The 13,223-nt window shown below is 45.9% G+C and overlaps 1 protein-coding gene across 4 annotated transcripts in view; it reads left to right on the forward strand.

Annotated features, from left to right (window-relative positions):
* PLEKHM3 (pleckstrin homology domain containing M3) overlaps positions 1–12,518 on the forward strand; it is a 189,160-nt gene extending 176,642 nt beyond the window's left edge. For 3 of the 4 annotated variants that reach the window (XM_039240639.1, XM_039240637.1, XM_039240638.1), the window contains one exon: positions 8,863–12,518. In XM_039240639.1, the coding sequence (XP_039096570.1) occupies positions 8,863–9,040 (178 nt within the window). In that variant the 3' untranslated portion in view covers positions 9,041–12,518. The remainder of the gene's footprint in view (positions 1–8,862) is intronic. The other variant, XM_039240641.1, reaches the window with a different exon arrangement.
* Positions 12,519–13,223: the final 705 nt, after the last annotated feature.

A 13,223-nucleotide genomic window follows, 5' to 3' on the forward strand; every position in this document is an offset into this window, starting at 1 on the left:
AGTTCAAGCCTCACGTCAGGCTCTGCACTGTCAGTGCTTGAGATTCTCCCCCTCTCTCTGCCTCTCCCCTGCTCATGCTCTGTCTCTCTCAAAAATAAATAATAAATAAACTTAAAAATATATATATATATATTTTAAAGTTAAATGCTTAAAGTTCTCTAAAGACAAATGTAAACAGGAAACTGGGAGAAATATTTTCAACACATTTAACAAAGTACTCATTAATTTCCTGAATATAAAAAGTCTTTAACACACAGTAAGTAAAAGTCATTAGACAGTGGGCAAAGGACATGAACTAATTTACTGAAAAAATATGCAAATGGCCAATATCAGAACAGCGTGGTGTCACTTCCAATTAAGGAAAGTAAAATGAGGTTCTTACCTATCAGCTATGAGAAAATATTAATAGAAATGAAATGTAAGGCCTAATATAAAAAACATTAATACCACTTTTTATTTTCATTTTGCAAAGTCCATATTTTGTTCTAAATATTTACAACAGCCCTGGCGAATACAGTAGACAGCCCTGCTGTCTGGAAACAGCTGGCCTAGAGCAGCAGTTCTCAAACTTTGATATTCATCAGAAAACTCGGGAGGGCTTGTTAACACACAGATTGCCAGGTCCCACCCTAGAATTTATGATTCAGTAACTCTGGAGTGGCACCCGATAATTTGCGTTTCTAACAAATTATCTGGTGATGCTGGTTTGGCTGGTCCAGGGACCACACTTTGAAAACCACTGGCCTAGAATGAACACATTGAGTATTAGAAAATTATGTGATATCATTTTGTTAAGAGAATTGTATTGGCGAGGGGAGACAAATTAGGGAGAAGTCTAACACTGGGCTTTTATCTGAATGTCTTTCTCCTTCTAAGTTTATATCACTAACTTATTCCTATGCAATCATGTTCATAAATTTAGATATGCTTTACCTTCTGAACATTTTGCATTTTTCTACTATATGCATCCTTAAAAATGTCTTTTATTTTGGCTCCCTTAGGAATCTTAGTACTTTGAGGAACTGAAATGTAGTATGAAATAGAAATAGAAATAAAAAGAAACAAATCCCATTCAGAGTCGTAGACATATCATCCTTACAAACTATTATTTCTTTTAAGAGGTTTACTTCAAATCCTTAACAGTTAAATTTTACAGTTTTACATTAAAAAGGTAGACTGGTAGATCAATGGAAGTCCCCTTATAAGCTAAGGTTTTTTTTTTTTTTTAATCTACGTTAAATTTAAATGTTATTATATTCACTACCTTTGTCTTAGCTGTAACAAGACATTTCTAAACACTTCTTGGGTTCTTAGGTGTGTTGAACCACTTTAGAAACTTTTGTATAAAGCCATTGCTCTTCATTATGGTTCTCTAATGGCTACAATTATCATATAGTCTAGCTTTTTCTGGAAATCATAGACTGTTCTCAAATCTTCCTGCAGTTTCTTTACCTTCTCTAATGTTAAATGAGATTTTCCTAAAGTAACCCCAAGAAGAGATGGATCTTTGTTGAGACATATATTAACTGCCAGGTGAACCATGAAAAAAAGACCCAGGAAGTGTCAGAAACACTAGTGTTTTCCTGTCCCCAAGTTAACTACTTCACTCAGGTCAAATCTATTAAGACCTCATACACATGCATAGAGTTCTGTCACCATCCACAAATTAGCAAGAAGCATTTATTAAGCGTTGACACTAAAGATAAAGTGATTTACTGTTCCCAATAGGATAACAAAATTAACAAATGAATTAATTAACCCTTGTTTACATTCTATTTCAAAGCCAAGATTTTAAGTAAAGCTTTTGTCAAAGGTATTAACTGAGCTTGGTTTACATACAAACTCCAAGTGCAAGACTCGTTAAAGCCAAATGCTTTGTGGTCTGCAATCAGGGAAAAACTCTTCCTTAATTAACTCTGGGGATTAAAAAGTAAATAAAAAGATCACTGCAGGCATACCAATTGTTCTTCCCATGATCTGAGTCTTCCAGGTATTTGGGGGTTGCTGAGTCATTTAAAGGGACTCATGGCTGGTAGCAGGGGAAGGAGAGCCAGATTTCACGTCAGAAGACTGGAATCAAGTCCAGATTGATCACACACTTACCCACTTTGGGACTAGGGAACCCATCACTCTATTTTATGATCTCTTTTCGTGTTGTCTATTTACTGACTGACTGTACTATTAAAAACGGGAAAACAAATAGTACCTGGCTCAGAGACATATAACAAGGATAATTTCTATAAAAACAGGGGCAAAAAGCCATACAGATGTTGCCTAAAGTGTCCAGTATTGATATGGCTGCATGTGCACCTACCATCAGAGCTATTGGAATCACTTTACAAACTAGCGCAGACACATCTGCATCTGCCAGACATTTGGCCAAAGGAGGTAGAGCTTTTCCAGTTTCTAACAATTCCAGTCAAACCATATGGATACCTTTTTGTCTCCCATCTCCCTACCCCTAGCCGACACACACACACACACACACACACACACACACACACACACACACTGAATAATCTCAGATGTAGTCCATTTCTGACTCTGCATGGAGCCACAACAGTTCTGTAATCCAGCATTTCCAGACCCTTTGCCCTCTTCCTCCCCATCCCCCCTGCTTCTCCTGGGGAGGAGAGAGGGCCCTACGGAACGGAATGGAACTGTGGATTTCTAGTTAATCCTGGCTCAGCGCTTCACTGGAAGCGAGGCTCCAGGCAGAGGCTGTGAGACTTGGACTGTCCCCAGCCATCAGCACTAACCATAACCTGTTTCTGATTGAAATTGCCAGTAACGTGTCTTTATTTTAACCCTCCTATTGCCCCACAAAAGAAAGAATCTGTTAGATTGTTTAAATCCTATTTAACTCACTTTACCTTAGAAGGTTTAGTAACATGTTCTGTGTATTTTTCTAAAGAGCATACATATGTATGTACATACAGAGAGCACAAACCTAGCACATACGTACATATGCAGACATACACCTTACGTGATTACCCATTTAAGCAAATTATAAATGATCGGCTTATAGTCATTTACTTACACGAAACAGAAGAAAACACCACCAAAACCATTAAAATAACCAGGCACCAATAACTACCTCCCTTAGCTAAGAGATTCAAATAATCATCTCGGTTTCTTGGAAAAACCAATAATAGCTAGTGGCTCTGTGGGGCGCCTTACATAGTAACCATACAGCGAACCGCACTCGCATGCCTGATAACGTGCACTTATTTCGGCACCCCGCCCTGTTCGCTGTGGGCTCGGCAGAGCGGGAATCAGCCAGAGCTCTGCCCCGCTCTGCAGGCCCGTCCTTTCACTTGTCAGCCATCCAGCCAAACCCAAGCCTGGATTTCAATCCTAATGAAATATCTGAGGTCATTGCCTGAGCCAAAAATAAAAATGCAGCAGGAGAAGAATCCGACATGGACAGACCAGAAGCATTTCGGTGACCTCAACTTGGGGCAGGGGCCTTTAGCAGCTTCCCGTGGCCAGCCCGCGTGCAGCCAGAATCTGGAAGACACAGACAGAGCCGTCGAGCCTGTCTCTAATTGGTCTCACATCATCAGCATTCCAGAACAGGAAACTGTCCGCAGCCAGGAATTCTTGCTTCTGTGCCATAATATTTGAGAAGCAAACCTTTTCCCCCGCACATATTTAATTCTGTTAGTTTGCAGCAGGTTAGTGTGCTTGCTTTTGATACTGGAATAAGAACATTGTGTCTGTGGCTATCAGATTTCTGGGGTATGAGCCTCCTCCTCACTTGCCACAGGTCAATAAGCTAACTTTTAGGTCAAAGACTGTTAATAAAATGTAGAGCATCTCATTCAATGGTGCCTTTACTAAGATGTAGAACAAGATCTGCTGGTGGTCAGCCCTAGGAAGGGGACTGGTTTGCCAGGGCACACGACAGGGCACTGCCCTGAGAGCTTCCAAAGAAGCGGAACTAGAGCTCCTTCCTCCTCCTCCCACATCATACGGTACGCCCAGTGCTCACTCACATACATGCGCTTCACTCCAGTGTGGCTGTCCCAGGGTCAAAACACAAAAACACTTCCACAAAGGATGAGAAATGACTGCTGCCTCTAGCCAGCACTCCCCACACGCCACCCCCAAAACAAAAACCCCACCACACTGAACCATTCAGGGCTTTTTCTTTGGGAGAGAGGGTGTTGATGACAGTTGGGAAAATACTTAGAAAGGAATCCTTAATGTTCAATTGAAATGTTCTGAGATAGAGGCAGAGTCCGCTCCTTTTGGCCAAACTCCTGAAAACCAGAGGTGTACGTACTCATCTATAAGCTATTTCATGGTTTGATCAATCAGTGCAAATAGATAAAATGTAAAGGGATGCTCTTCACTTTAAGGATCCTCTCATTCAGTCCAGCTTGTCAGTTTGAGACTTTCCAAGTCTCTAGCTGAGGCCTCCTCTCTTCAGTAAGCGGCCTCGTTAATATTTTCTGGTCTCTTTTTCATTGTAGAAGTTGCTGAAACATAACTGCTTCACGATTACATAAAAGCAATTTCTTTTATGGGGCAAATACAGAGGTGTTTGGTTTTGATTCGCTAGATGGCCTACAAAGGGCATGAAGAAGCAGAGAACAGCACGGAGAAACAGCCCAGATGTTCTTGGCACAGAGCAAATAAATACAACTGAGGGCCAACCCACCAAGATGGCTTTGGGGGAAGGCTAAAAACTCAGAGTGTGTAGACAGAAAGTTAAGGGTTACTAAGCAAGCAGTGCACAGAATTGTGTCATGGGTATTAACTTCTTAAATGATGTTCTAAGTCAATTTTAAAAACCATGGGATGGTTAATGCTCGTGATTTTCAGCTATTTTAACCAAATGATGTATTGAAAATAGATATTTGTGAAAACGAAATGAGTAAGTAGTACTATGCTGGGCCTTCCTGGTGGCTGTGAGGACACGCCAGCAGTCGACACTTGCGTGGGGAGGGTACAGTTGAAGCAGCCCCTGGATACTCCCTCCGTGATGCCTCCTCCAGATGGATTAGGTCAGTGGTTCTCAGCTGGGATGAGCTCCCTGCCCCTCCCAGGGGACGTTTGGACTTCGGGCAAAATCTAGAGACATTTGGTTGTCACAACTTGGGGAGAGGGATTGCTAGCAGCACCCAGTGGGTAGAGGCCAGCGATGCTGGTGACCACCCTGCAGGGCGCCAGGCCGCCCCGACAACACAGAGCTCTCTGGCCCCAAATGTCCCTGGTGCCGAGGTTGAGATCCCTGGGTTCAGTGAAGCGGTGGACATTTTCAGGAAAAACCCATTGGCTGGCCTTGGTCAATAGCAACTGTGTCCTCCCGTGGTTGCATTCTGTGTGACGCTGGAAAGGAGGACATCGGTCTTTGTTCTGTGTGGTGTACAGCCCCAACCAAAAAGCAGTGAAGCTGCTGATTGCTGGGAGCGGGTAACTCGGAAATGAAGATGAAACTGGCTGGCTTTCATTTGGTTTATCGCTCGGGGACACGGAAGGCCAGGCCTCTTTCATTATCCAGCGCAATTTTGCATGCGGGTGATTACGCTGATAGATTTACCTTATGTACGAGATGTGGTCCTAAAAAGTTGTTTGTTAGGTCATTTTTGAAATACGGTCAGGAAATTCAGTAAACACTAAGGAGCCAGTGAATTCTTTTAAAGTGAAAGTCCCTTTGAAATAAAGTCCTAGTCTCAAAGAGGAGCATGCCTGTGTATTGCGTTGTTTAATGTAAATACTTTATTTTTTTCCCCACACGTTTTTCTTATAGAGCTCCCTAACTTTTATGTAAGAATCTGTTTCTCTTCCTCCTTCCTTTTCCTGGCCTCATTCTTTTCATTTAAAAGAAAATCAGGGGGAAAGTTAACAATAGACTATCTGAATTTGGGAAGGTCATTGACCAGTCTGTCCATTATGCGGTTCAAAGATGACTGCTGGCTTACAAATGGTTAGAAAATAGGACTTGGTTACATTCTGAAATCATTAATTTTTTATCTCAGACTTTGTTTCAGTTACTGACCTTTGGCTAGAAAGAGCAGGTGTACTCAGCCCCTCCATCACCCCGTGGGTGTCTGCTGCACCGGAAATACCCAATAAGACTCAACCTCTTCACTCAAGCAGGGTGTGGGGGTGCTGGTATCAGCAGACATAAGGGAGTGGTACTGAAGGGACCCAGTGGTTTTCCCCTTATCAATCACTGCCCTAGGGCAACATCCCTAGGTGTATAAATCACTAACTCAGCAGGGCAAAGGGGGCAGGAAGGAGGAAATTTATTTGATAAGGCCACCATTAGTGTCACTTCAGTCATAGGAGGGTATGGAGGTGTGACCCAGGGAGGACAAAGCCACTGCCACTGGGGAGGAGCCGGCCCAGACAAGAGGCACTAGGAGACCTGGGTCCAACCTTCATCCCACTAGAAGGAGGGAGGAGCCAATGGCAGGGAGATGCTAGAGGTGATTCCACCAGGTCACCTGTCCCGACCAGTGCGGCTCCAGCGTCAAGAAGGCAGGTACTAGAGTCACCATGAAAGGTGGTCTCACACTCACCTGCTCTTTAGAGCACTTGCCATTGGAATATTCTTCCATTTACATTCACCCATTTTTGTCCCACAGAACCCCGTGAGTAGGAAAGGAAACGAGGAAACCAGAGCAACGACTGCCCAAGATCACTCAAAGAAAGGGTTGTGATTTGAGCACAAGTCTTCCAACTGGAAGCCTTGCATGTCCCTACAGGATGGCGCATCCCCCCAACTCAGATGACCAGGCCTCAGCACGAGCTGTGGGCGGGCTGTCAGGAGTCCTGGGGTCTATCACGACTGTCTTTAACTCACTGTGTCCTCATGAGACAGTCACTAGCCCTCTTAGAATCTATGACACGAGGGGGTTGATCAAGATGCCTTCACGTCACCAGCGGTGACGAAGGTCCGGTCAGATTGAAGTGAAGACCCTGAAGAAGGCAGCAGGAGCAGTCTTTGCTGGATTATTGAGCACTTACCACACGCCAGGAACTATGCTAAACACGTTGCGTATTACCCCCTTTGAGCCTCACAGCACTTCTATGAGGTGCATGTGAGTGGAAACTCTACTTAGCAGATAAGGAAACCGAAGCTCAGAGAGGTGAAGTGACTTACTCAAGGTCATCATCTTAGTCTGCTCAGGCTGTCATATGAAAAACCACAGACCATCTGGCTTCAACAACAGATACTTATTTCTCACAGTTCTGGAAGCCAGGAGTCCCGGATCCCGATCCAGCAGGGCGTGGTTTCTGATGAGAGGTCCCTTTCTGGCTCGCGGATGGCCCCTTCTTGCTGCGCTTCTCACACTGGCCCTTCCTCTGGCTACACACAGCACGGGTGAAAGAGAGAGAGCTCTCCGGTGTCTCTTCTTAAAAGGACACTAATCCTATCAGATCAGGGCCCACCCTCATCACCTTATGTAACCTTAATTACTTCCTGAAGACGCAGTCTCCAAATGCAGTGATGCTGTGGGTTAGGGCTTCAACACAGGAATTCGGCCAGGGCAGTGGGGAGGAGGAAGTGCTGCACAGTTTAGTCTATACAGCCAGAAAGTGATTTGAAGGTGGGATTTGAAGTCAAGCCATGTCACTCAATGCCTGCTCTCCTAGCCACCACTGTGTTTCTCTGTGTTTGCCCAGAGAGCTGAGCTCGGGCAGAGATTGCTGCTATAGAGAAGCTCCTGTCTTTTGGTCTCTCAGCAGGAGAGGAGTTTCCTGGGTTCAAGGGTGGGTGGGTGCTTTAACCAGACTTTCTGAATCCTGACTGGTACTGGGGCTACGTCAGTGGCAGGCTAGGAAATGGTGCCCCAAAGACTATCCTCTGTCCAGGACTGAAGCCTAAGATATTAGAGGGGGGAAAAAAAAAAAACAAGCTGAGCCTTGAGGACTGTTTCCTTCATAGTCATCCTTGAACCTGGTCCAGTGCTGGACCCTGCATAGGCTGTTGCTGGTTGGCCCGATCCCCTGGGCTCCTGAGATGAGGGACCCACTGCTTGTCAGCACCATACAGAAGGATGGGCACTGACTCCACACTGGCGAGCCACCTCCCGGAGCGGCCACGGTTGTGCCTGACAGTTACTCATTATTAAAGACTTTGCAGGAAAAACAAGCCATTTGGACTCCTGTGCAGGCTTCCACCAAGCCAAACAACAAACTAGTCACCCACCTGGAATGCCTCCCCTCTATAAATTACAGTATCTGCGTGCCATCTTCAAAAAATATTCTCTTCCCCACTTTCTCATGCTTTACTGTTCCCACTTGTGTTATAAAGGAGGGCTTACAAAGGTGGGGGGGGGGGTCCCAAATTTTTTAGGCGCTCAGAAGGACAATAGACCAAAGGGTATCATTCAGAAAATGAAGGTGTGTCATTTTACCTTTCCAAATCATCAGATGAAGGCAGGGAGTCACAGGCAACCACGTAGGCCACGTTAGCAGAAGTGGACAGCAGCGTTTTCACGGCTGAAACGCCAGGGCTGTCACTACACCCTAGAGTTACTACCTACACCGCTTTCCCATGGAGAGGAGACTACCATACAGAGCTTCTAGATCACACAGTCACAGTCCACTGTCACCACGATCACACAGTTGCTAGTCGACGGCTCACCCTCCCTCCACTGAAAGCCATAAGCCTTGCCCCAGCTAGTTCTAATCAGGAAAAAAAAAAAAGTTATTTTTTCAAGTGAAATTCAACCTTGAGCATCTTGGAAAAGGGAAGAGCCCATGTCTGTGAGTCATCTCTCTCCCCAGCGGCAGGGCTCCCCGGCGTAAACGTGCTCTGAGCCGCACAGAGGACTGGACCTCGGCTATTTGTGTCTTGCTCGTTTCAGCCTGGTTCATCATCTCCGTGGTTGGCTTTTGCAGGTGTGAAGGCTGTGGAGCCGTTTTCCATTCCGAATGCAAAGAAAAGTCCGTCCCCTGCCCGAGGTGTGTCCGCCGAGAGCTGCAGAAGAAGCAGAAGTCTTTCTGGCGGAGGCTGAACGTGGACGAGAGCCTGGAGGAGGCTTGCACCATGTTCGAGCTCTCCTACCAGAGCACCTGACGCGGCAGGAGCCCAGGACAGGGACTGACCTCTCACCGACCCATCAGCCCGGGGGCTTCCTGACCCGCCAGCTAGACCCCTTTGGAGGAGGAGTATGCCGCATCTTCAGCTAGATAATAGATATACATTTACATACATACACACACATACAGCTACGTCCCGTATGTACGTTCTGTGTAAATCACTGTCCCAAAGGTCCGCGAAGCCCCTGTGGCTCAGAGAAACTGCCAGTAGCTGAATTGCACTTAGCCATGAATTTCAGCAGTTTGTTCCCAAGCGAAACGAAACCGTGGTTTACACACAATGCTTTATATAATTCAGATGTTTTTTCTTGTTTTGTTTTGCTTTGTTGTTGTTTGGCTCTCAGGGGCCATTTGACTACGCAGGACACAGGAGGAAGCATTTCCTACAGAAGCACAGAACTTCGGGTTATGTTTGTGTTATTTATTCTGAGCCTTCACAGAGGATGCAGTAGCTGAGGCAAGCACTCATCATCATCTGTTTCACAAGAAAATCTTCAGATCACAGGGCTGGATGACTCCGGGTCACCGCAGTTTCCACCGCACAGGTGGGGACCACCTCAGCTGAGCCGAGTGGCCCAGAAATGAGGAGTGTGAGCTCCCTCCAACAGAAAGCAACGCACCCCTGCTTTATGAGGAGAGCTCCTTCTGGCTTTGAAGTTAATCTCGGGTTTTTTTCCTGAGGAAAAAAGAAAACTGAGAGAGACCTCTGCGACCAATAGCTGCATGTTGTCGGTCTGTTTGCTGGTACGAATCCCACCGCCACCTACGGGTGCGACACCCCAGCACATTTGGTTGAAAACATAGCTTTCTAAAGAGCAGTTTTTCCAGGGTTTCATGGGTAATATATTTATGATTTTTTTTTTTAATGGTGCTGGCCTGAGGAAATTCCTACGATTGTGGTCAAACACAACGGTTTGTAGACTGTGGATGTCATGCGTACATTCTGTGGGACGGTGTTCAATTTCTTTTCACAGGGTCTTATGTATGCGTTTCCTACCTATTTATTTTAAATGCTTTATTTCTCGTTGTTCTCCATTGCACTTTCACTTTGGCCTTTCATCTGTCAATTTAACGACTTCTGCTTTCACATTTTTAAAATTGTTTACAAAATCAAAGTAACATGGGACTTCAAAACACCAACGCTAGACTCTTAAGAAAACACCAAACTTAACGAATATAATTAATGAACTAAATGTGATAATATTGTTTAAATAGATATATATATATACACACACACATACTTGCCACCTTGACGTGAAACAAAAGTGCTAAAATTGTATCCTAGGAATAGGAAATATAATGAATTGCTTCACCACTCGGCAGAGCCATGTCCCGCCCCTCCCCCCAGTGCCCCCCCAGCCCGGGGCCGTGTGGAAGCCAGCAGAGCTGTCATGACCAAAATGTCAGGCAGGCCGGCTCTGACCATCACGGCTCCGTTCCTTCCACCACACTCTTCCCAGAGCAGAGAGATACACTGATAATGAAGCAGTTTTCAACAGGCCATATGAGAAGACGCTGGATGTTTCCACTGAGCAGACCCCTCCAAGGCCTTCATGGTTTGGTATTTGGTAGTGTCACTGCTGTTGGGACCTGGGGACTCAGTGGCTCACGAAGCACAGGTTACATTTAACCCTGTTGCTGCTTCGCCCCCACACCTTGCTCCCTCCATATCCTGATTCTTGATACCTCTGCCCATGTAGACACGTGCCATTCCAGACTGACTTTTGCACAGCCTGCTGGATGCAAACATTTCACCTCTCAACCCATGCCAGTTCCTTTGGCTCCGGACCACACATTTCAGCCTACTAGCTCGCCACCACGCACGCACGTCTGTTCTGACTCTGCAGCAGCTGCCGCCAGGGGCACAAAAACGTGCTCCAAGGCCAAGATCCCATTCATGAGACACCTTACGGTGCCTTTTATTCTTGGAAAAAAACAGGTTGATTTCCCCCCACCCCAACTCCAGTCATCGAGAACATTGCACACAAAAGATAAAGGGTGGAAAATCTCAAACAAGCACTTGGCTAACAGGCAAACAAATTTGATCCTCTCCCCCTTTTCCCTCCCCTTCGTGAAATACAGTATTTATATTTTCCAGCCTCAGAGAAGATAGCAGAACATGATCTTTCACAAGAGAATTATAGACCTGCTTATTATAAAACAGATGTGCTCCGATGGCAAAGTGCCTTCTCCCCTCCGCCCCCAGCTCCCCGGCGCTGTAGCTTACTTCTGCCTGCGCTATAATTAATGTACCGGTGATCCCCGCCTGTCAGCGAGGCCAGCCCCGGCACACTGCATTCGGGCCGCCCCCCTCGCCCCCTGTAGAATGCTTGCTCTACGTACAGAATTTCCTGTCCCACCTCCCAGGCACCTAGTGTCAGGCCTGCCGAGAGGGGGACATTCTGGACCACTGTCTTAAAGTCCTTTGTTTTCACGGGTGCCCAGTTAGAGGGCCTTGCCAAACGCTGGCATTCCCTGCATACCCCAAAGGACACCTTTCTACCCACGTCATTTTCCGCTCATTTTCAAAAAAGAAAAAAAAAATAGACGTACTATCGCCATCGGCTACCCAGAAGCGGAATGGCATCCCAGCTGCTTCTGTTTTCTCACCTTTTCTATGTCCCTGAGGGCCCAGCCGGTGCTGCCCGGCGGCCACACAGCAGTCAGCCACCACCACCAAAATCTGATAGGACAGAGTGGAGCCAGTTTACGAACTGGGTCTGTCGTGAAAATTCAAAATTGCTGTTTTCCAGCCCAGAGACGCCTTAGAGCACATGAACGCCCTTACTGTTTTCAACCCAAACAAAGGACTCGGTTCACTGTTAGGTAATTGTTCCACAGCTTAGAAGCTGTCGAAACAAAAGCAGATCTGTGGATTACCACCTCCTTAAGAACCAAGCTAATACCTGCCTTCCCTCCTGTTCCCTTTCTCATCCCATATTAAATATCTCACACATAAAGCACACGAGAAAACGGCCAATTAATCTCCTACGGCCGGCGGCTGACTCCAGGGAAACTCTTCACTTGAAAGGCCCGTTCCCTGGTGTATCACTTGAGGAAATCCCTTCTAACAGCGCCAGAAACTCATGTGTGAGACAGTCCAAGCCTGGTAAAATGTTGGCATCCAACCCTGCAGTAGAGAAGCCAGTTCCCAAAATAGAGCTCAGTTGTACCGCTGCAGGAAGGCCACAGAGTACTTTAAAAGCAGTCAACTGGAATCGAGTCGTGTTCTTTCCAGGGCTGATTTCCCCCAAAGTTGAAAGCCTCTTTATATGAAAACCATGTAAACTCTCCTCGCCCCCCTTTGCTTCACTGCCTTTTCAGGGTACTGTGTTCTAGCCGCTTCCATATCTGTAGCACTAAACGGTAATACTTTAGGACCTTGAATACTTGATTAGCTGACAGGGTAATCGCCTTTTAATTCTACTAGACCAGAACTCCACCAAAAAAAAAAAAAAAAAGGAGGGGGGGGTATGATTAGCGTTTAGGATCTGTGGTTTCTGGCTAACTCAGTGGTACTTCAGACTCCTGCAAAGGGGCTGTGCCATGATTTCCTTCCGGCTGCAGTGTTTACTTCGCTCCAGCTGCCCCATACAGCCTTCGCTACACTGAGTCAGTCCGCTCGGGTGAGGTCTGACCTCAGGCTCTGGCTCTGCGTGCGTACACACTCAACACGGACACTGGACCATTTCTTCCTGTGCCTCCTTGAAAAGGCGTGGCTCCCAGACCTGTGGGTTTGTTCCCTGCCCATTGGCCGAAAACCTTCATGCGTAAATTACCGTATCAGGGCAGGACTGGATGCCACACCGAACACTTCTGCAAAGAGAGGCATTACCTGAAGAAGCCAAGATACGTGTTCTTCTTAATTTAGGGTGAAGCCAATGCTGCTGTTGACAGGTTTGGGCAGAATTCTTCATCTCCACTGCTCTGCTGCCCTTACTGAAATAACTGGACTGGGAAGTCAGTCTTCTACTCTTGATTCTAATACTGTCTAGAGTCGATTCAGAGGTTATTTTATTTTATTTTTACTTCTCCCGCTAAAGAGAGATGCATACGGTTTTCTCCTTTATTTTTTTGAATTTTCTGTGTCAATACTTTTCTTACTTTTCAGATAATGTTAGAAAGTAGAGAATGGGGGGCAAACGGAAAGAAATGAACAC

This window comes from Hyaena hyaena, unplaced genomic scaffold (genome assembly GCF_003009895.1).
Source record: "Hyaena hyaena isolate Hyena2069 unplaced genomic scaffold, ASM300989v1 scaffold_180, whole genome shotgun sequence".
Lineage (NCBI taxonomy): Eukaryota > Metazoa > Chordata > Mammalia > Carnivora > Hyaenidae > Hyaena > Hyaena hyaena.